The sequence below is a fragment of the Gopherus evgoodei genome, chromosome 14 (genome assembly GCF_007399415.2).
Source record: "Gopherus evgoodei ecotype Sinaloan lineage chromosome 14, rGopEvg1_v1.p, whole genome shotgun sequence".
In the NCBI taxonomy this organism is placed as follows: Eukaryota; Metazoa; Chordata; order Testudines; family Testudinidae; genus Gopherus; species Gopherus evgoodei.
Genome location: NC_044335.1, coordinates 32,658,026 through 32,679,517, shown reverse-complemented (window position 1 = coordinate 32,679,517; position 21,492 = coordinate 32,658,026). Strand labels below are relative to the sequence as shown.

The 21,492-nt window shown below is 54.8% G+C and overlaps 1 protein-coding gene across 2 annotated transcripts in view; it reads right to left on the bottom strand.

Moving 5' to 3' along the window:
• The window catches only part of MMP24 (matrix metallopeptidase 24), a 182,980-nt gene extending 173,046 nt beyond the window's left edge, over positions 1-9,934 (bottom strand). For both annotated transcript variants that reach the window (XM_030533634.1, XM_030533635.1), the window contains exons 1-12: positions 9,852-9,934; positions 8,865-9,001; positions 6,726-6,784; positions 6,225-6,317; positions 5,901-6,028; positions 5,470-5,613; positions 5,191-5,265; positions 4,642-4,812; positions 3,734-3,830; positions 3,193-3,413; positions 2,323-2,476; positions 579-787 (exon numbers count right to left, since the gene is read on the bottom strand). In XM_030533634.1, coding sequence (XP_030389494.1) covers positions 579-787; positions 2,323-2,476; positions 3,193-3,413; positions 3,734-3,830; positions 4,642-4,812; positions 5,191-5,265; positions 5,470-5,613; positions 5,901-6,028; positions 6,225-6,317; positions 6,726-6,784; positions 8,865-8,887 — 1,374 coding nt within the window. In that variant the 5' untranslated portion in view covers positions 8,888-9,001; positions 9,852-9,934. The remainder of the gene's footprint in view (positions 1-578; positions 788-2,322; positions 2,477-3,192; positions 3,414-3,733; positions 3,831-4,641; positions 4,813-5,190; positions 5,266-5,469; positions 5,614-5,900; positions 6,029-6,224; positions 6,318-6,725; positions 6,785-8,864; positions 9,002-9,851) is intronic.
• Between the last annotated feature and the right edge of the window lie 11,558 nt (positions 9,935-21,492).

Here is a 21,492-nt window from a genome sequence, read left to right as displayed (position 1 = left end):
CAAGCAGCCTAGTGCACCCTCACACCCTGGGGCACCGAGTGAAGTGGGCTGCCCTAAGGCACCTCCACACTATGCAGGGGCAGCTGCAGGCACCAGCGCAGCAAGCGCGTGCTTGGGGCGGCAAGCCACGGGGGGGCAGTGTGACAGTCGCCATGAGGGCAGCAGTCAGGCAGCCTTTGGTGGCGTGCCTGCAAGAGGTCCGCCAGTCCCATGGCTTCGGCGGCAATTCAGTGGCTGGTACGCCGAAGGCGCGGGTCCAGCAGATCACCCGCAGGCAAGCCACCGAAGGCTGCCTGACTGCCATGCTTGGGGCAGCAAAAACTGGAGCCGCCCCTGGCACTATGAATCCGGATGGCTATAGGCCCAGCCCTGGTCGGGACCCTCCTCTTCAGCCACCCTCCATGCCAGCCTCCACCCCCAGGCCAGCTGCTGCATGGACAGGGCAGCCCCCAGGCACAAGGGCAGGGGAGAGCCCTGGGGCTTGGACAGCATCTTATCCTTCCCTCCATGTGCACAGGAGCCCATTGCCCTGGCACTCCATGCCGCCTCCTCACCACCCCATTCCCCCCCATCGTTACCTGCTGCTGCACCAGGGGGTCAGCAAAGGGCACCCTCAGCCCAAAGGCCCTGGTATCGTTGGGGTTGGGGACCTCATGGGGCTCAAAGCCACGATCCTCAGCCTCAAGGCGGCTGAAGGGATGTCCGCCCACTGAGACAGAGACCAGCTCCACGTCGGGCAGGAAGTGCCCCAGGCGCACCTTGAAGTAGCCCTGCGCTGCCACGGTGTCTGGAGGAGGAGACAGGTGCACTGGTTGGTGGGGTTCACTGGAGCACTCCCCCAGGCAGCCAGTGCCCTAGCCCAAGCGGCCATGACCCCAGGCTGGCAGCCCCATGCCCAGGGCAATGAGCCCAGCTGAGACCAGCAGCAGCTCATCCTGACATTGCCCGGTGAGCATGTGGGAATTTTTGTAATAGTTTAATGAAAACTCTGCATGCCTCAGTTTCCCCCATTCACTCTGCACTGCTGCCCGAAGGGCGGGAGCTAATTGTTCCTCTGGGCCAGGTGCTGGAGTCAAGTGGGCAGCAGGTGAGCCTGGCTAGGTTTGTCATGGAGCCAGTAGCCCAGGGCTGCGTGGAGCCAAGGGACCTGCAGCATAAAGAACTCAGCTGCCTCCCGCACGTCAGACAGAACGAGGGGCTTGGGGAAAGCAGGGCCACATGGGCTTCGCTTTCCCAGACTAAGCCAGGCTCTCTCAGCTCTGCATTCCAGGGGCCCAAGAAACGCTGCCTGTGTCCCTGCATCTGGCCAGCTCTGAACGGCACTTTGCACTCGCTAGAGAGCCAGGGCATGGAACAGCAGCGCTGCAGCCAGACGGCCTGACGCAGAGTAGCAGAGCCAGGAGCTCACTCAGCCTACGGCCTAGCGTGGTCAAGGGGCCACACCCCAGACCCAGTCTAAAGGCTGTAATCCCTGTGCAAAGATGGGGCTTTCCCCCCCTCACACAAAGCACCCTTGGTGGCAGGGGTCTGACACAGGGTCAGTGGGGGCAGGTGGGGAGAGGAAGCCGAGACAGGGAGTCTTGAACCAAGCTCTCCCCAGAGCTGGGGGTGACAGGGTCTCATGAGGGTCATTTAACCCCCCCATTTTAGACTAAAGTCGACCTCTAGGGCTCCCTCCCCCACCCCCTTGTAGGCTAAGAAGGAGCCATTTCCATCACGCCCCCTTCCCCGCCCAGGTCCCTCCAGCTCAGATGTCAATGGTCACTCTGCACTCAGCAGCATGGCGGTGGTGGGGGGGAGCAAAACCAAATGGGGGATTTTGACCTTTAGGTGGTTAGAGGAGCCGAATCCAAATGATTCAAAACCAGGCAGGGTCGGTTCGGTTTCCTATGCCCAGAGAAGTGACAAGTGTTCCCCCGCCGATCCCCCACCAGACCAGCTCCTAGACCCAGTTCCCGTGGGGCAGTTCTGTCTGCCGGAGCAGGGGCTGGGACGGGCGGTGGGGGTGGGCGGGGAAGGACGTTCCAGGCTCTTATGGAAGGGGACTTCCTTTAAAGTCGGCAGCTCAAAGGCGCCTGGGGGCTCTTGCCAGGTGGGGTGAGGAGCTCCCTATGCCAGGAGCTAGGGGGCTCTTCTGCTGCAAAGGGGGCACAGTGATCTGGGAGGGGGGTAGAGGCCTGGGCCATCAGAAAGGCAGAGCTCCCATGGGAAGCTGATCTCCAGAACTCCTCACGTGGCCTGAGCACCCCTTTCCCATCGAGCTGGGGGTGAGGGGGCAGCAGGTCTCGGCCAGGCCACAGGGATCCTGGGAGCTGCACCTACCGTCGATGATCTGGGGCGTCTGTGGGGAGAAGGGGGTGTGGATGGGACGGTAGCTGCAGTGACGGGTCCGGTCACTTTCATCCCCTTGCCAGTGCCGGTCCAGCAGCAGGTGGATGCTGTACCTGGTGCCATAGCGATTACTCACCAGGGCACTCTGTGGGGAGGAGGGGGAGCAGTGAGAACCCCTATGAGGAGACCCCTGACTCCCTCCTGGGAGGAGAGAGCTCCACCATATGACAGCCAGGACCAGCTCTTCCATTGACCCCCCTGCCCCCCCCACACACTTAACCTGCAGCCTCGTGGTGTGAGAGGATGGACCAGGGAGGGGGCCAGAGCTCAGTTGCGCCAAGTTCTCAGGAGCTTTGGGGAGCCAGGGATTCTGGGAGAAGCTGCTGCTGGGAGCGGGAGGCTGACAGCATCTCACACCCTGAGCACAGACTGGGCGGCAGCAGCAACAGTTAATGGGAACAGGTCTTGGACTGGAGATCCAGGCCAGTGTCCCACCCCAGGCCATGCTGTGACTCCTGGCATCTATCACGGCTCAGGGAGGGGTGTGGAATCTAGTGGGTCAGAGCGGTGGGGCTGGGGGCCAGGATTCCTGGGTTCTCTCCTGGCTCAGGGAGGGGTGTGGAGTCTAGTGGTCAGAGCGGGGGCTGGGAGCCAGGACTCCTGGGTTCTCTACCCGTCTCTGCCACTGCCCTGCTGAGTGACTGAGGGGCCTCACTTTCCCCCTTTCTCTAGCCAGGCTGTGAGCTCTTTGGAACGAGGACCCTTGCACCAGGGGACCAGGAAGCATCAGTCACAGGGGTCTCGGCTCAGGACCCAGCCCGGCGGCTGTGCTGCCTCATGCCTGGGCACCTGCGCACTGACCTGCAGCAGCCCCCCGGGGGCACCGATGGGCACCACGATGCGGATGAGCCTGGAGTCTGTCAGGAAGGTGTAGCCATTGCGTGCAACAGTGCCCGCGTCAATCACACGACCATCCAGGCCCATCTGAACCTCGTCTTGGTACTGCTCTGGCCACAGCACCAGGGATGGCAGGATCCGCGGCGTCACCCAGCTCAGGCTTGTAGCATTGACCACTGGGGAATCTAGGGACAGGATGCCATGAGCCCCACCTACTGGTCCCCTGAGCCCCACTCCAGCTCTGCCAGTGCCCCTCACTCCTGACCTGCAGCCCCCTGCTAGCCCAGCCCTGCAAGTGCCCTTCACTCCTGACCCACAGCCCCTGCTAGCCCAGCCCTGCCGATGCCCCTTACTCCCACCCCACAGCCCCTGCTAGCCCAGCCCTGCCAGTGCCTCTCACTCCTGACCCACAGCCCTGGGTTCCCGCCCCCCAGCTCTGCCAGTGCCCCTCACTCCCACCCCACAGCCCCTGCTAGCCCAGCCCTGGGCTCCATCCAGGACTCACTGACAGGGCAGGCCACAGCTGTGTCCACCATGAGGATCATCCAGGCCTGTTTGTAGAACACTGTCACCCTGGCCACTGCCACCTCCAGCCCCTCCACCTGTGGAGAGTGGGTCAGTGGAGGGGCACAGAGAGGGGTCCCATGGCCTCATCAGGGTCCTCCCCCATTCTCCTTCCCCAGCCAGCCCAGGAGTCTGACCCCTGCTGTGACCGGATTTGACTGGTCCCTGGCAGTATCCCAAGGGCATCTTGGCATGGAGCAGTGCTGAGTCAGCATCTGACTGCTCCTTCTGCCCCACCAGGGGCTGGGCATGAGCCTACCATGCAGCCAGGGGCCACATGGTGCCAGCAAGAGCCAGGCACCCAGAGACTCCTGATAGCAGCCTTGCCCCCCATCCAGCCAGCCTCCCCACTGTGCACCAGGCTCCCACGCACCCCACTGAGCCCACAGTGCCCCACAGCCTCCCCACACTGTGCACCAGCCTCCCACGCAACCCACTGAGCCCACAGTGCCCCACAGCCTCCCCCCCCACAGTGCCCCACCGCCTCCCCACTGTGCACCAAGCTCCCACGCACCCCACTGGGCCTACAGTGCCCCACAGCCTCCCCTCCCACACACTGTGCACCAGGCTCCCACTCAACCCACTGGGCCCACAGTGCCCCCAGCCTCCCTTTCACTGTGCACCAGTCTTCCACACACCTCACTGGGCCCACAGAGCCCCTAAGCCTCCCCCACACTGTGCACCAAGCTCCCATGCACCCCACTGGGCCCACAGTGCCCCTCAGCCTCCCCCACACTGTGCACCAGGCTCCCACACACCCCACTGGGCCCCACGGCGCACCCAAGGCTCCTCCCCAGCCACACCTCACTGTGGCCACCGTGCCCTGCCCTCCCCCCCAGGCTCCCTCACTGAGGTGATCTCGCTCTGGGCTGTGCCATAGGGTGCCCGGAAGAGGACGCGGGTGGCCGTGGTGTTGACCCCGTAGCCCAGGCTGTGGGCCTGCGTGGCGGGCATGCTGAGCAGGGAGCCGTTCCGGAAGTGGAAGACAACCTGCCACACCTGGTTCAGCGCCCCCTGGGCCTGCAAACGGTAGAGACATAAGGCTGAGTCCCCCTATATGCCAGGGAGTGAGCAGGGGTCCTGGCACTGTCAGGTTACCCCCCTCCACAGATCATGGCTGGGTTACATGTGGCAGGGCCAATCCGGCTGGACCCACTAGGCACTTCGCTTCTGCTGTGCCCTGGGGAGTCCATGCCTGCTGGGCAGCTGATGGGCCAATACCTGGCACAGTCCATGGCCATGGGGCAGCAGGACAGCTAAGTGCCCTGGCTCATTGCTGCTCTGTGGGCAGGGTGTGCCAGAGACAAGGCTGCTCCTCGGGTGCCCATGCCAAGCTCCGGGCACCGTTCGTGGCTGGTAGAGGGACCATGATGCCACAGCTGCACCAAGCCCACTCACCACCGGCCAGGCAGCGATCCAGTCCTCATTCAGCACTTCCCTGGCGATGCCGGGCACAGCCCGCCGGACCGACACCTGCAACAGGACAGGGCCAGCTCAGGCTGGGGAAAGAAACCCTGCTATGGGACCTCTGTCAGCATCACTTCACGCAGGGGCCTGCGGGGAGCCCTCCCACCCCCAGCATCACCCCGCCTAGCGGCTCTGGGGCCTGCCCTAGGGACCCCTACCAGGAGACAAGCCCTTCCCCCCCACCCCATCCCCCACCATGGCCCCCCTCACCTCCATGTAGTTCTCCTCGCAGACAATCTCCCGGGGGCTCCAGGGGGCTCCCAGGGGGCAGCGGATGGTCATGTCATAGGGAATGCTGGGCCCCACAGCACCTGTCACCTCCACCCGCAGCTGCAGGCTGAAATCCTGGTCAAACTGGGGTCCCCAAGGAAACAGAGATTACAGGTTAGACCCTGCCCAGCCTCAGGGCTGCTCCAGCACCGGAGATAGGGGGCGGGGGGGGGGGGCCCACAGCACAGGCACCTAGACATCAAGTACCAGGGGGAGCAGAACTGGCTGCCCAGCTCTGGCAGGACTCCTGGGTTCTCTCCCCAGCGCTGGCAGGGGAGCAGGATCTAGTGAGTTACAAGGGTAGGGGGCTGGGAGTCACACATGAGCCCCCCAGCTCCTGGAGGGCAGGCCTGGGCACTGGGGGCACTCACCGTGTTGTGGACGGAACAAGCCAGGAAGGAGATGCGGATCTGGGGGTTTCCACGGAGATCAGTGCCTGCCATGAATCCGCACTGCGAAGCCAGCTGCCGTGTCACCTCGATGTACTGCCCTGACTCGGCTGGGGGGAGACAGCATCTGGGACCCCCACCAGTACCTCCCCACCCCACCCCCAGCTCCTGGTGCCCAGGCACCCTCCCGCCACATGACCCCTATCCCAATGCACCATCCCAGGACACCCCCACCCACGGGCCTGCACCTTGCACCAGTCTTGCTCCAAATAGCCAGGAAGCTCCTCATGACCCCTCCCTACTCACTGTAGACCCCATAATGCCAGCGGCTCTGCCCCACGAATGCCTTGTCCAGCCAGATCCAGAAGTAACGGCCCCGGCATTCAGTGCGAGCAGCTCCTGGGGGGATTAGCAGTGTTACTGGGGGCAGCACCAACCCCAATCAGCACCATGCCTGGCCAGGGAACTCCAGAGTGCCAGAGGCCTAGTCCCCCCAGCCTGGCTCCCCTTTTGGGGCTACTACTCCAGGTCACAGGCCAGCTGTGCTCACAGCAGGGTCCGCCCCATCCTGCTAGCCCCAGCCTCCCACCTCCACCACCAGCCCCACCCGTGTTGTACCTCCCACCCAGAACCCTATCCCGCCCCCCATCACAGGGGCCCCCCAGTTCTCCCCTCCCAGGACCTGGGGTAGTCATCAGAGTGTCCCAGCACCCCAAACAGGGCTTAGTCATTTTAAGCCCACCAAGTCCCAGGATTCCCCACACTCACCCCCCAACAGGCACCATCCCTGCCCCCCAGGAGACTCACCATCGGGAAAGGACACAGAGCCCGCGTGCCAGGGCACCACCACCCAGAGCAGGCCCAGACTGCAAAGAGGAACAGGGCAGGTCACAACACACAATACAGGGGCTGCCCTCCTTGGGGTCCCTACTGGGTGCTAGCCCCAGTTCCAGGCACGGAGGGGGTCTACTGGGTTAACATAGGGGGCCTGGGAGGCTGGGGCAGAAGACAGCCTCCCCCATATGGCAGGCATCCCTCCATGCACAGACCCTTCCCCGCAGAAGCTATTTGGTCACAGATGGATTTTGCCCCCCAACCCCACCCCCAGATGCTCACATAGGGCAAGGGCGTTCCACTAGAGACTGGGGGGGGAGTCATGCACCAGCCTGGGGCATGGGGTCAAACCCAGCTGACATAGGTGCCCCATGTGATCATGACCAAGTCCCTTAGCCTGTGCCTCAGTTCCCCTCCGTCCCCATACCAGAGGGATCAGTGGTCTCTGGGAAGGACTATTCCAGCTGGCCAGGGGATGGGGGTGGGGCAGCACTCAACACAGACTGGGGCCTGTGTGTTTGTAACTTAGGGGTGCTTTGGGCCCCAATGCACTGGGCACAGGATTTGGGCTGGGGGATGCCAAGCTGGACACCTGGGGTCCAGATGGACAAATGGCTGTTATGGGAGAGGCAGTTATGGGAGCTTGCTCTGTGCCCTGGCCATCCTCCATCTCACCTGCCTTGGCTCTTGGGCTGCAGGATAGTAGGTCAGACCCTCACTGAGATCAGAACCCAGTCCTGCCAGGCACCACGCACCTATCTCACCCTGACCAATCCCAGCCCTACGCCGCCACCAGACCCTGACCAATCCCAGCCTTATCCCCGGCCCCTCAGCACGCACTGCTGCACCACCCCAGGCCCTGACCAATCCCAGCCCTACTACCACCACCACCCTTGGCAATGCCTTGCTGCCCTCCCCCCAGGCCCTGCCCAATCACAGCCCTATCTCCCCCCCCTTCAACTCCACAGTGCCAGGTGCTGCACAGACTAGTTCCTGTCACAGCAGTTAAAACAGGGCTTGGACACCCACCCCCTTGCTCCCAATGGACCCTGTGACCTGGGCTGCAGGGGACTTGCCACCAGCGGTGCAGGGACTATGACACTGTGATGAGCCAGACATTCTCCCCTCACCCAACTGTGCGGGGGGTTGGCACCTCTCACCGGCTCTGCTCCTTCCGTGCCCAGGTAGGGCTGCCAGCACTGGGAATCCCTGGTTGCTGGTAGTGCTGAGATAGGAGCTGCCTTGACAGCAGCGCTGTCCCAGCACAGCCTTGGAGCCAAGAGACCTCACTCACACACACTGAGAAACAAACCCAAACACCAGCCACATGCCCTTTGCATGGCAGGGACCCCAACACTCTCCGACAGCAGAGATACGGGCCAGCCTGTTGACAGATACCTGCCTGCCACTCCCCCCATCACCACCCAGAGACGGGGGGGCCCAGTGTACAGACAGATACTTCCCCCCCACAACCCAGAGATGGGGGGCCCCATGTCCTTACAGGCACTGCTCCCCAAACACAGTCCAGAGGTGGGGGGCCCAGTGTCCTTACAGATACTGCCCCCCCCACAGCCCAGAGATGGGGGGCTCAGCATCCTTATAGATACTGTGCCCCCACAGCCCAGAGATGAGGGGCCCCATGTCCTTACAGGTACTGCCCCCGCAAACACAGTCCAGAGATGGGGGGCCCAGTGTACTGACAGGTACTGACCCCCAAACACAGCCCAGAGATGAGGGGCCCAGTGTCCTTACAGATACTGCCCCCCAACCACCACCCAGAGATGGGGGGGCAGCATACTTACAGATACTGCCCCGCCACAGCCCAGAGACAAGGGGCCCAGTGTATTCACAGATACTGCCCCCCTAACCACAGCCCAGAGATGGGGGGCCCTGTGTACTCACAGATACTGCCCGCCCAGAGACAAGGGGCCCAGCATCCTTACAGATACTGTCCCCACCCACAGCTGGCGAGAGATGGGGGGGCAGGCTGCTTACAGACACCCAACTCTCCATCTCCGGTCCCCCCAGCTTTACTGCCAACCAGGATTTCCTGCCCCAGCCCTGCACCCACCACACCATTGCTGGGGCATCCCAGGGGCGGCCCCCACTCACCTCATGAGGAGCATGGTGGGCATGCCAGGTCCTGGGGCACGGGCAGCTCAACACAGCGCAGCGGGTGCTGCTGCAGGAGGCAGGTGATACAGCCCTGGCAGGCTGGCAGCTGATTTGCTGGGTTGGGTGGAGACAGGCTGGGAATGGAATGAGAGTGCAGTTCTGTGGCCTTGGAGAAGAGATAAGGCCGGGGACTGAGCTGCCCTAGGGTGGGGAAGTCAGGACTCCTGGGTTCAGTCCTTGGCTCGGGGGCTAATCACTTAGAGCAGAGGATCTGGGAGGCGGAGTGCCTAGGGGCCAGTGCCAGCTGTGCCCCTGCCCTGCTGGCCTGGCCTTGGGAGTCCCTTCCCCTGCTGTACCACTGTGATGGTGGGCAGGAGGTGCTGGAGGGAGGGGGTGCTAAACAGCTGATCGGCTGGTGGGTGTTGAGCACCCACTATTTTTTTTCTGTGGGTGCTCCAGCCCCAGAGCACCCACAGAGTCAGCTCCCTGCCACAGACCCTTAGGGGTCCACCAGTATAATCCAGGATGGGGGGTGTCTGTGAACGTGCCAGCAACCAGAGGTGACACTTGGAGGCACACAGGGTCACGTGCCCACTCCCCCCTCAGATTTCTGCTTTCCATTTAGCACAGAGGCTTTCCAACTGTGGGACGTGTCCCCTGAGGGGAGGGAGGGGAATGTTCTGGGGGCCAGCCCAGTGTGGCGGGCCTTGGGGAGGCAGCACCACCTCCACCCCCAACTCAGCTCAACCAGTCTGGGGGGGCTTTACCCAAAAAGTTCAAACTGGCATTGCCACTTGCCCCCCCTTCCAAATGTTCCTCTGTGCCCCCTGAGGGGGGTGTGCCCCACAGTTTGAAAACCTCTGTTAGATCATGAGACAACATGGGGGGGTCATATGCCCCCCCAGAGCCTTTAAATTGTGCCCTCTCCCATTCATGGCACCTCTGCTAGTGATCCGTTCAGCTGCAAGTGTGAAATATAATTACCCCGTTCAATTTCTGTAATGGCCGCGTTTGTTATTTGTAAACCCACTCGGTCAGCTTCAGCCGCTCACGAAGCAGAAACCGTCTCAAAGCCGGGAGAAGAGAAAGAAAGAAACAAAATCCAACCCCCTTCAAATAAACAAAACCTGAGGGGATATGACGACAGCTACACTGAACTTGGCTTTATGTGCGTACTTGTAGATGGAGAATCCAGACCCCGGGATGTAATTTGTGGAGAAGTACTTTCTAAGGAAGCACTTAAGCAGAAAGAATTAAAACATAACTGAGGTCCTGCATGTGGAGAACATTGACAAGCCAGTGGAGTATTTTGAAAGGAAGCAGAATTGCTTATGATACAACCAAGACTGTACAAACTGTGCGAATCTTGCAAGAGAAGGTTCTCAGAGAATCTTACACGGTAGCAATTAGAATTGCTAAAAACAGAAAGCCACATACAATTGCTGAAATTACCGATGCCAGCTGCAATTGAAGTGTGGAGACAAAGCTGCTAATAAACTGAAGAATGCACCAGTATCAAATGACCCCCTTAAAAAGGTGAATTACAAAGGTTGTAGCTGACGTGAAAGATCAGGATTCAAGCAAGTGGGACATACAGCTTACAACTAGACAACTCTTTGGATGTGTCAGGTGAGGTTCAGCTGTTGGTTTATGTGTGATACATCTGTGATGGGAACACAGAAGGAGAACTGCTGTTTTGCAGATCACTGCCGACAAAAACAACAAGTGATGGGATTTTTAAGTGTCTGGATAATTTCAGGATGAGCAACAACCTAGACTGGGGGCAGTGTGTGAGCATAGATGGTGCTTCTGCAATGATGGGGAGGCATAATGGGGTGCAAAAAAATGACAGATGTTGCACCATTGGCAAAAGTAAGGCACTGCATGGTTCACAGGGAGAACCTGGGCATAAGAAAGATGCCAGATGACCTGAAAGATGTACTTGATTAGACAATAAAAGTTGTTAATTTTATCAAAGCACACGCCAAGCAAATGCACATATTTTGGGGCAATGTGTGCAGAAATGGGTGAATTGCATCACAACCTTCTTCTGCACACTGAGGTCAGATGGCTTTCCAAGAGAAAGGGTTTGAATCATGTTTTTGAGCTTCCTGAGTCTCTGAGGTATTTTTGGAAGAGCAAAGGCACAGATCAAGTAAATTCTCAGAGACCTGGCTTGCTCAGCTTGCTTGTCATGCTGATATTTTTCATCACTTGAATCAACTTAATATTAGCCTGCAAGGGTGCCAGTCAAACAAAGTGACTGCATTCATTGAGAAGCTGGGTCTATGGCAGAAGCGAGTGCACGAAGGGACCAGGAGCATGTCTCCACTCCTGCAGGAGTTTTTGAACGCCTGACTTTTGGTGCTATGATGGCAGATTGCATGGATTCGCTTCTTACCAGTTTAGAACTTACATCAGCCCATGATAACAATACTGAAATGATATGGATTACAAATCTCTTTTTATCTGCTGATGGGAAATTGCTTGAAATGATTCCTAAAGAGGAGAAGGAATTTACTGAGTGGAGAAACTACATCAATGTGAAACGTGCCCACAGGCCCATGCCTGGTGCTGAATTCGGTTGCACGTCTGGTGAATTCCCTGAACTGGCTAACCACGCTCTGTGAGTCCGCCTTCCATTTGCTTCCACTCCCCTTTGTGAAAATGCATTCTCAGCCCTCATCAGCATCAAAAAACAAACAGCGTTTGGTAGTGAATGTTCAAGATCTAACTGAAATGACTCCTCAGCTGGACTCGCTGTGTGCTGCCAAACAAGCCCAAGGAGTGCATTAGTATCACGTAAGTTGTCAATAGTCTCATTTGCTGTGTTTTTATCAATGTGGTCCAATCATTTCCCTGCAATGGTATTTGTGACAACTACAGAACCATGAAAGATATGTTTATGAGCAAAAAATATAATAAGGGGCAGTTGGGGGTCCACAGACTTGTCTGGTGAAAATTTAGGGGTCCCTTGGGGGAGGTTGAGAACCACTGATCTAGAGAATCCCCACAGGCCACAGCACTAACCCTAGTCTGGGGATCCCACCCTTAGTAACCTGAACCTTACCCTGGGGAGCCCAACATTAGTAACCCTAACCCTAGCCCTGGGAGGACCCCAGTTATAGCCCTAGCCCAGACATCCCTACACTTAGTACTCTGAACCATACCCCAGGAGCCCCACCTGTATTACCTTTATGTGGGTAGGGTTGCCAAAACTCTAGGATTGTCCTGGACTCCCCAGGAATTAAAGATTAATCTTTAATTAAAGATTATGTCATGTGATGAAACCTCCAGGAATACATTCAACCAAAACTCTAGCCTGGGAATCCCTCCCCCTTACTAACCCTAACCCTAGCCCGGGAATCCCTATCCCTTACTAAATCTAACCCTAGCCCGGGGATCCCTACCCCTTACTAAACCTAACCCGGGAATCCCTACCCCTTATTAACCCTAGCCCTAGCCTGGGGATCCCTACCCCTTACTAACCCTAAACCTAGCCTGGGGAGACCTATCTTAAGTATCTCTAGCTGGGGGATCCCAACGGGCCTCAGGCCTATCCCTAGCCTGGGAGTCCTTACCATCAGTATTCCTGACTCTGGCCAGGGGAGACCTACCTTTAATAACCCAAACCCTAGTCCAGAGAATGCCAGCTTTAGTAACCCTAGCTGGGGGATCCCAACAGGCCTCATGCCTAACCCTACCCCACGACTGCATCATCTATAGCCCCTCTGATGGAGTGAGCTGCTGAACCTTTATGACTGTTGGGACCCCATCCCAATGCTCCCGTTGCAGTCGTGGGAGTAGAGCCGGTATCAGAATAGGTACAGGGGTCCCTGATACCAAGAACCCCCTCAGCACTTCCATAGTCATTGCCGCATGTGCTTCCCTGGTGGCTTGCACCACCCTCAGCATTGGTGCAGTCGGGTGCTGATGTTGGGACCAACAGTGCCTTTGTTCTGTACCAATGGGACTGCTTCCATCTGAAGCACTGCTTCCCACCTCGTTTTGGGTGATGGATGCATCAGATCATCGTCTTGCTCCCTCTGGGATCACTCCACTCTTGTCCCCGGATCCCAAGACTCTTCTGCATCCAAGTCTAGGTCATCGTTGTCTCCTCCTGCTGTGTGTCCCCCAGTGAACACTGAGGACTGCTAATGGACCATTATGGTGCCCAAAATGGGCTTGTGTCCCATGGTTGGGATGGAGGTCTCTGGCCACCCAAGCCTTATCCATATCCTGACCCCCTTAGAATCAGTGGGACGCCTCTTGTTCACGAGGTCCAGCCCTTCGTCTCGGACAAAGGCAAAATCACCCATCAGATATGCAGTTGTATCCTCAGATTAGCCACAGGCTCAGACATCAGCCACCTTCCTCCCTCCCGAGCCTCCAGAAAAGTGGTTCTCAACCTGTGACCCGCAGGCTATGTCTATGGGGTCTGCGAAAAACAGACTGAAAATGGACTGAACAGAATTCAACTCCATACACAGACAAAAGGGTCCGCGCTGCCACTGGAAATTTGTAAGGGTCCACAAATGAAAAAAAGATTCAAATCCACTGCTCCAGAGCCCGCTTCTCCAGGTGTGTCATCCCTGGGGCAAAATCCAGCCTTGACTCAATTGAGCAGCTGGATCTTATGGGTAGGAAAGTCTAGACATCCTCATCGCTACAGCTGCAAATCACTAACCAACAGGCTTTGCTATCCAAATATGACTTCCTTACTCAGACAGCGATGTCCAAGTTCGCAGAGCAGCTGTCCACAGCTCAAGGCAGATCGGGCCTGTCATAACATATTTCCAGATTTGGACCTTAGCGTCCAAAATATGGGTGTTAGCATGAAAACCTCCAAGCTTAGTTACCAGCTTGGACCTGGTAAAGCTGCCACCACCCAAAAAATTAGAGTGTTTTGGGGCACTCTGGTCCCCCCAAAAACCTTCCCTGGGGACCCACTCCAAGACTCAAATTCCTTGAGTCTCACAACAAAGGGGAATAAACCATTTCCCTTCCCCTCCTCCTTCCAGGTGTTCCCTCCCTGGGTTCCTGGAGAGATACACAGAAGCAAGCTCCGTGAATCTAAACAGAGGGATAGCACCCTCCCTATTTCCAGTCCTGGAAAACAGAAGTACCGAGAGAGAGCCAAGCTCCCCCTCCACCCCCCTCCTTCACCCAGAGGGAATGCAAAGTCAGGCTAGTAAATCTAACACACACAGATTTTCCCCTGACTTCTTCCTCCCACCAATTCCCTGGTGAGCTACAGACTCAATTCCCTGGAGTTCCCCACTAAAGAAAAACTCCAACAGGTCTTAAAAAGAAAGCTTTATGTAAAAAGAAAGAAAAATACATAAAAATGGTCTCTCTGTATTAAGGTGACAAATACAGGATCAATTGCTTAAAAGAAATATGAAAAAGCAGCCTTATTCAAAAGAACACACTCAAGCAACTACACACATGTAAATACAAAAGAAAAAAAACAATAACCCCTATTGTTTTATGACCTTTGTACTCACAACTTGGAAACAGAAGATTAGAAAGCAGGAGACAGAAAAATCCTTCTCATAGCTGAGAGGGACAGACACAAGACAGAAAACAAAGAACTCACACACAAACTTCCCTCCACCCAGATTTGAAAAAGTCTTGTTTCCTGATTGGTCCTCTGGTCAGGTGTTTCAGGTTACTCCTTTCCAGGTAAAAGAACATTAACCCTTAGCTATCTGTTTATGACAGGGCCAAGCTCATCCTCATAGCCTCAGTGTGGCTAAGACCATGCTGGTTCACCAATCTTCTCATGCTGATGATTCAGCCTCCCATACTGCTTCCTTCCCAGCCTGACCTGCTCACTCAGAGCCATGGCTGCACTCACCCTCCGACACTCAACTCCCTGTACCTCACTGCCTGGTGGCTGCAAGGTTGAATGAAGAAGAAGAGCAGTGTTTGGTGGCTGTCCAACAAGTCCTACTCAACCGTAGGAAGTCCTCTACCAGCACGGCCTACTTAGCGAAGTGGAAAAGGTTTTCAGTGTGGTCATTGGTCCATGGGATCCAACTGACACAGACTTCCATTCTGGCCATCTTGCAGTACCTGTTACACCTTCAGGAATCGGGCCTTGTGATCAGTTCCCTGAGGGTGCATCTGGCCACAATAATGTTTCATCCCCCTAGTCAACGAAAATCAGTCTTTGCCAATGCTATTGTGATGAGCATCCAAAAGGGCTTCTCTATTTATACCCTCCGGGATGTGAACCGGTCCCCTTGTGGAACCTAAACATGGTTTTGGTGGCTGTACTGGGCCCTCCATTTGAGCCCCTAGTGTCCTGTTTACTGCTCCTCTGGTGTCAGAAAACAGTATTCCTAGTAACCGTGTTCTGCAAGGAGGGTGTGGGCTCTCAGTTTCAGTGTAGTTACCCATGTTTTTCCCTTCCTTGGAAGAACAGCACCTCCATACTCTGGATGTCAGGAGATGTCAAACCTTTTATCTAGACAGGAAAACAACTGTTTTGTGTTTCGCCTCGCCTGTTCATGTCATGTGGACTGCATGAAGGGGCAAGCCAAGTGATCCCTGCACAGACCATCTCTAGATGGATAATATCCTGTATCAGGGCTGTGTATGAGAGTGCTTTGGTTATGTTTCCTCAGAGGATATGAGCTCATTACACAAGAGTGCAGGTGACACCAATAGTGTTCTTCAGTGATGTTTCCTTACTGGACATTTGCAGGGCGGCCATGTGGTTGTCCATAAGTACATATAATGACCATTATGCTATTACCACATCTTATAGAGCAGCCGCAAGCCTCAGAAGGGCAGTCCTGTGATCCTTATTTCAGTGGACTCTGAACCCCGCCTCCAGATTGGGGTACTGCTTGTGAGTCATCTAAGTGGAACACGCATCTGCATCTTCTCGAAGAAGAAGACATGGTTACTTATTGTAACTGGTTCTTTGAGATGTGATGCAGATGTATACTCCACAATCCAAGCTCCATCCCCTCTGCAATGGAGTCTTCTCTCATGGGCTTTTGGCATGAAGGAACTGAGGCAGGGCTGGGGTGGCGCCACCTCATATAGCCAAGCGAGGGGCCACAGCCCCGGGGCGTGAGCACCGCTCCTCTATAGGTACTGTTAGGGGAAAATCTCTGTTTCCAGTGCACTGGGTATACACACATCTAAGTGGAATATATATCTTCATCACACCTCAAAGAACCCCAGTGACAGTGAGTAACCATTTCTTTTTTAAATTGGTTTAAGAGAAAACCAAGATGATGGTGTGATAGTAGCAGATCTTTCTTACTTTGATACTCAGTGCTAGAGTTTTACATTTTCTTCTTATGTGTAGCCTGTTTGATTCTGTGTATAAAGAATTCTGTCATGGAGAACAAGAAGCTGTTCTGATCATAGTAAGCTTTTCATTAAAAGGTTTGTATTTTTAGGGTCTGGTATACACTTTTTCTCACAATGGTGAGGTTCTTTTCTTCCAGTATAATTTGTTGGAGGAAGTATGTTTAATTATATTTTCCTCTCCATTGAAGCGTAGTGGATGCAGCTGCCCCTGGCGGCTTTGAATGATCCCGAGACTGTAACGTGGTCTTAGAGCAAATTAAAACCTAAGTATCTTTTTAACGATGTCAATGAGGTTTAGTCTTTAATAATAATAATGGGCTCTGCAATCTAGCAGCCAAAGGTCTAATGAGAGCCAGTGGCTTGAATGTGAAGCCAGACACATTCGGACAGGAAAGGGGGGCCAATTTTTAACAGTGAAGGTAAAACACTTTGCCAAGGGCTCCATCACTGTCAAGTTTTATCCTAAGCCTGGGATTTTTTCTATGAGATCTGCTCTAGTTCAACAGGGTTAATTCCGGGAGGGGCTCTGGCCCATGTTACCCAGGACAGATCAGATGGGCACAGTGCTTCCTTCTGGCCTTGGCGTCTATTTTTCACTTCAGCCCCCAGGGCTGCTGCCAGATTTGAACTGCTGCTGCCTCCTGAGGTACATATTTATACCCTCTGACATAGTTACTGCCCCCTGACGTTGCTAGTTATCACCTTGTACACGTTGGTTTGATTAAAACATCTGGGATCACTCCAGTGTATTATGCACTGTCATCCTGACCTTCTCTTTTAGGAGGTGTCAATGTGTTCTGTTATCCTTGGGGAATGTTTTCATACCATCCTTGATAGCAGGATGTGTTTGCATGAATACTCTGTGCTTAGGAATGTGTATTTCTGCAATATCCACCCTGTTCTTCCCAGATTCCGTGAGCAGGTCCTGCCTCATACCAGGCCTTTGATACAAGGGCTAATGTCTCAGGCTCTCTTCCTACCTGTATGTTTCATTTGTCAGGTGACCACTGGTTGGCCCAACATGTGCAGCGCACGGGTGAAGCTGACGGACAGGCTATTTCATAGCTGTGCTGGCTAAAGCTCCCTCTGTGCCCTGCAAATGCCTGTGCCCTCTGCCCTCGCCCACCACTGCTCCCAGATGCTCCTCATTCAACTTGCACCATCCCCCCGTCCTCCCCATTGCCATAACAAACCCTGAGCCTTTGCTTCCTTCTCACTCCTTTGCCTGCCCTGTCCATGCAGATGGTAAGTGCTCAGGGGCAGAGCAGGTCTCGCTGTGTCTTTGCTCAGTGGGGCCCTGAGCCTTGTGAATATGAACCCTCAGAACAGTGGCCCATCAGCTCCCCATGACCCTAACTAGCCTCGATGGCCCTAAACTCTGGTCTTCATGGCTGAGGATGTGAGGGCAATGCCCACACCTTAGCCATTCTTTTTAGGTGACAAATCTGAGGAACTGTCCCAGATGGAAGTGTCATTAGAGGAGGTTTTGGAACGAACTGATAAACTAAACAGTAATAAGTCCCCAGGGCCAGCTGTTATTCACCCAAGAGTTCTGAAGGCACTCAAATGTGAAACTGCAGAACTACTAACTGTGGTATATAACCTATCATTTAAATCAGCTTCTGTACCAAATGACTGAAGGATAGCTAATGTGACGGCAATTTCTAAAAAGGGCTCCAGAGGCGATCCCAGCAATTACAGGCCTGTAAGCCTGACTTTAGTGCCAGGCAAACTGGTTGAAACTATAGCAAAGAACAGAATTGTCAGGCAGGGCCAGCTTTAGGCCAATTCGCACAATTCCCTGGAATTGGGGCCCGGCTCTTAGGCACCTTTTTAATTTTTTTTTTTTTTTTTTTTTTTTTACTTACCCAGCAGCGGTCCAAGGTTTCGGTAGTAGGGGGTCTGCTCCGGGGGTCTTTGGCAGCATTTCGGCGGTGAGGGGGCCTCCGGTGCCATGGAAGACCCAGAGCAGACCCCCACTCTGCCAGAATGCCACCGAAGCCCCAGACCACCGCTGTGTATTCAAATCAGGCCCCACCCTTCACAAAGCCAGCTCTGTTGTCAGGCACGTAGATGAACATAATTTGTTGGGGAAGAACATGGTTTTTGTAAAGAGAAATCATGCCTCATCAATCTACTAGAATTCTTTGAGGGGGCCACAAACATGTGGACAAGGGGGATCCAGTGGCTATAGTGTACTTAGATTTTCAGAAAGCCTTTGAAAAGGATCTTAAGTAAAGTAAACTGTCATTGGATAAGAGGGAAGGTTCTCTCATGGATTGGTAGCTAGTTAAAAGATAGGAAACAAAGGGTAGGAATAAATGGTCAGTTTTCAGAATGGAGAGAGGTAAATAATGATGTCCTCCAGGGGTCTGTACTGGGACCAGTCCTAGTTAACATAAATGATCTGGACAAAGGGTAAACAGTGAGGTGACAAAATTTGCAGATGATACAAAACTACTCAATATAGTAAAATCCCAGGCAGACTGCGAAGAGCTACAAACGGATCTCTCAAAACTGGGTGACTGGGCAAAAAAATGGCAGATGAAATTCAGTGTTGCTAAACGCAAAGTAATGCACATTGGAAAACGTAATTCCAACTGTACATATAACATGATGGGGTCTAAATTAGCTGTTACCACTCAAGAAAGAGATCTTGGAGTCATTGTGGATAGTTCTCTGAAATCATCCACTCAATGTGCAGTGACAGTCAAAAAAGCAAATAGAATGTTTGGCATCATTTAAAAAGGGATAGGTAATATGACAGAAAATATCACATTGCCTCTATATAAATCCATGGTACGCCCACATCTTAAATACTGCGTTCAGATGTGGTTGCCCCATCTCAAAAAAAGATATATTGGAATTGGAAAAGGTTCAGTAAAGGGCAACAAAAATGATTAGGGGTATGGAACAGCTGCTGTTTGAGGAGAGATAAATAAGACTGGACTTTTCAGCTTGGAAAAGAGATGGCTAAGGAGGCCTATGATAGAGGTCTATAAAATCATGACTGGTGTGGAGAAAGTAAAGAAAGACGTGTTACTACCTCTCATAACACAAGAACTAAGGGACACCAAATGAAATTAATAGGCAGCAGGTTTAAAACAAACAAAAGGAAGTACTTCTTCTTCTTCACAATGCACAGTCAACCTGTGGAACTCTTTGCCAGAGGATGTTGTGAAGGCCAAGACTATAACAGTGTTCACAAAAGAGCTAGATAAATTCATGGAGGATAGGTCCATCAGTGGCTATTAGCCAGGATGGGCAGGGATGGTATCCCTAGCCTCTGTTTGCCAGAAGCTGGGAATGGGTAATGGGATGACTCACTTGATGATTACCTGTTCTGTTCATTCTCTCTGGTGCAGCTGGCTTTGGCCACTGTTGGAAGATAGGAAACTGGGCTAGATGGACCTTTGATCTTCTAGCACCACTACTCCGAACCACAACCTCCACTGCTACAATACTGCACTCAGCCCAAGGGCCCCTACAAAATCTGTCCCATCGCCAAAGCCCCCAATTCCCTTCAAGATGTCTGTCATGCCACCTCCAACACCCACCTTCACCACAGGGCTGACCCAGTGCCCCGCGTGCTGGGGAGAAGGACTGTGCCATTATTCACCCTGACCCACACGGCCAGAAACAACAGCCACATCGAGATCTGCCCCAGGAACTCAGGCGTCTGCGGCCCTCTCACCGGGCAGGCAGTCAGTGCAGAGTAGCATTTAGGGAGACATTCTGGCTACATGCCATGCTGACCATTCCTGGAGGCACCGCACAATTACCTCTGCCCTCCCCATGACTGGATCTGGCCCCTCCTGCAGATCCCTGTGTCCAGAACAGCAGGGCAGGGGGATAAGGCAAGAGGGAGCTCTTGGCACTGAACACAAAGGCCCTGAGTGAGGCAAGCACTGTCCCAGACCCTGCCTACCACATAAGTGCTTTAAATGGCCCCAGCATCTCCCAGTCCCAGGAGCTGGCCAGGCCTCAGCACCACAGCCAGAATGGAAGGGCTGAAGTCCCAGCAGGGTGGAGGTAGCCGGGGCAGTGTTGGGCCAAGCCCAGCCTGCACACTCCACCACCACCACAGGGCTGAGATTTTTGGACTTATTCCAGGGAGCCTCCATGTAGGCTCCCTCCTTAGCGTGTGTGCATGGCATGGTGGTGTGTGCTCAGGCGTGTGTGTTCGTGGTAGGTGTGAAGGCTGCACCAAGTCCAAGCTGGCGTGCTGGCTAGGCCCCACGTGCTGGCTTTGGAGCCACCACGGTGGCAGGGTGTGGGGATGAGACGGGGGCTATGTGGCAGCAGGAGTCCAGGGGCACTTGGCCTGGCTCAGCCAGGATCCCTCCAGGGGCTCTGGGAAGTGGCCCTCTTTGAGAGGCTGCAGCAGGCCAGAGCCCCACTCTGGGGTGCTCAGACCTTGCTCTCTCCGGCCTGGACTTGTGGCTGGCATCAGTGCAGGCAGAGGAGTGGGATGGGAAGGCCATGGAGTCTCTCCTGGCCACTGGGGCTGGTAAGGGGCTTTGCAGCTGACCCCAAGGTGGGTGCTGAGGCTGGCTGTTGCTATGACCCTCCCCTGGGACGGAACGTAAGAAAGCGCCAGGAAATCCACACGACTGGCCAAAGCTGCAGCCCCTGAGACTTTAGGCGGGGTTGAGCCTGGGGGTCTCACTGAGCAAGAGCTGGCAGCCAGAAGCCCGGGGGTGGGGCTCACGGGAGGAGCGGAGAGCACACGTCAGGTCAGTTGCTTTAGTATTTTCAGGTCCCGGTTAAGATCATTCCTGCTGACTGTAACAGGCTCTGAGCTGCAGCCTGGCAACATGTCTGTCCTCAGTGACACTGCTCCTGGGAGCCCCCCAGGGCTAGCTGGCAGAGTGCACACCAGGCCACAACTCACTGTAGCCAGCCGGCATCATGTAAAGTATCATCTGCAAACTGGCAATCCAGCGCTCCTGAAATCATGGGCAAAGAGTTACAGACGTGTGCTGGAAATATGGTCTTTAAATGTGTTTGCCAGGCAGCCCATTGACCCAGCCTGCCCTAGACAAAGGAATGGGCATTTCCTTGCTGGCCAGCTTGATTGCAGAGGACAATTGAACATACATTTACGTATAAGGTAAACAAAGCCAGCAAGTCGGGGAGATGACCGCTTAACAGTCACCTCGGGGGGAGCCTGCACCCTGGGGAGCCCTCCTGGCTCTTGAACCAGAGACCATGAACTTTGAGGTAATATACGGAGAGAGGGGCCAAAGAGACATTCAAGTCATCAGTCCCCAGGAGCCAAAGGGAGCAGCAT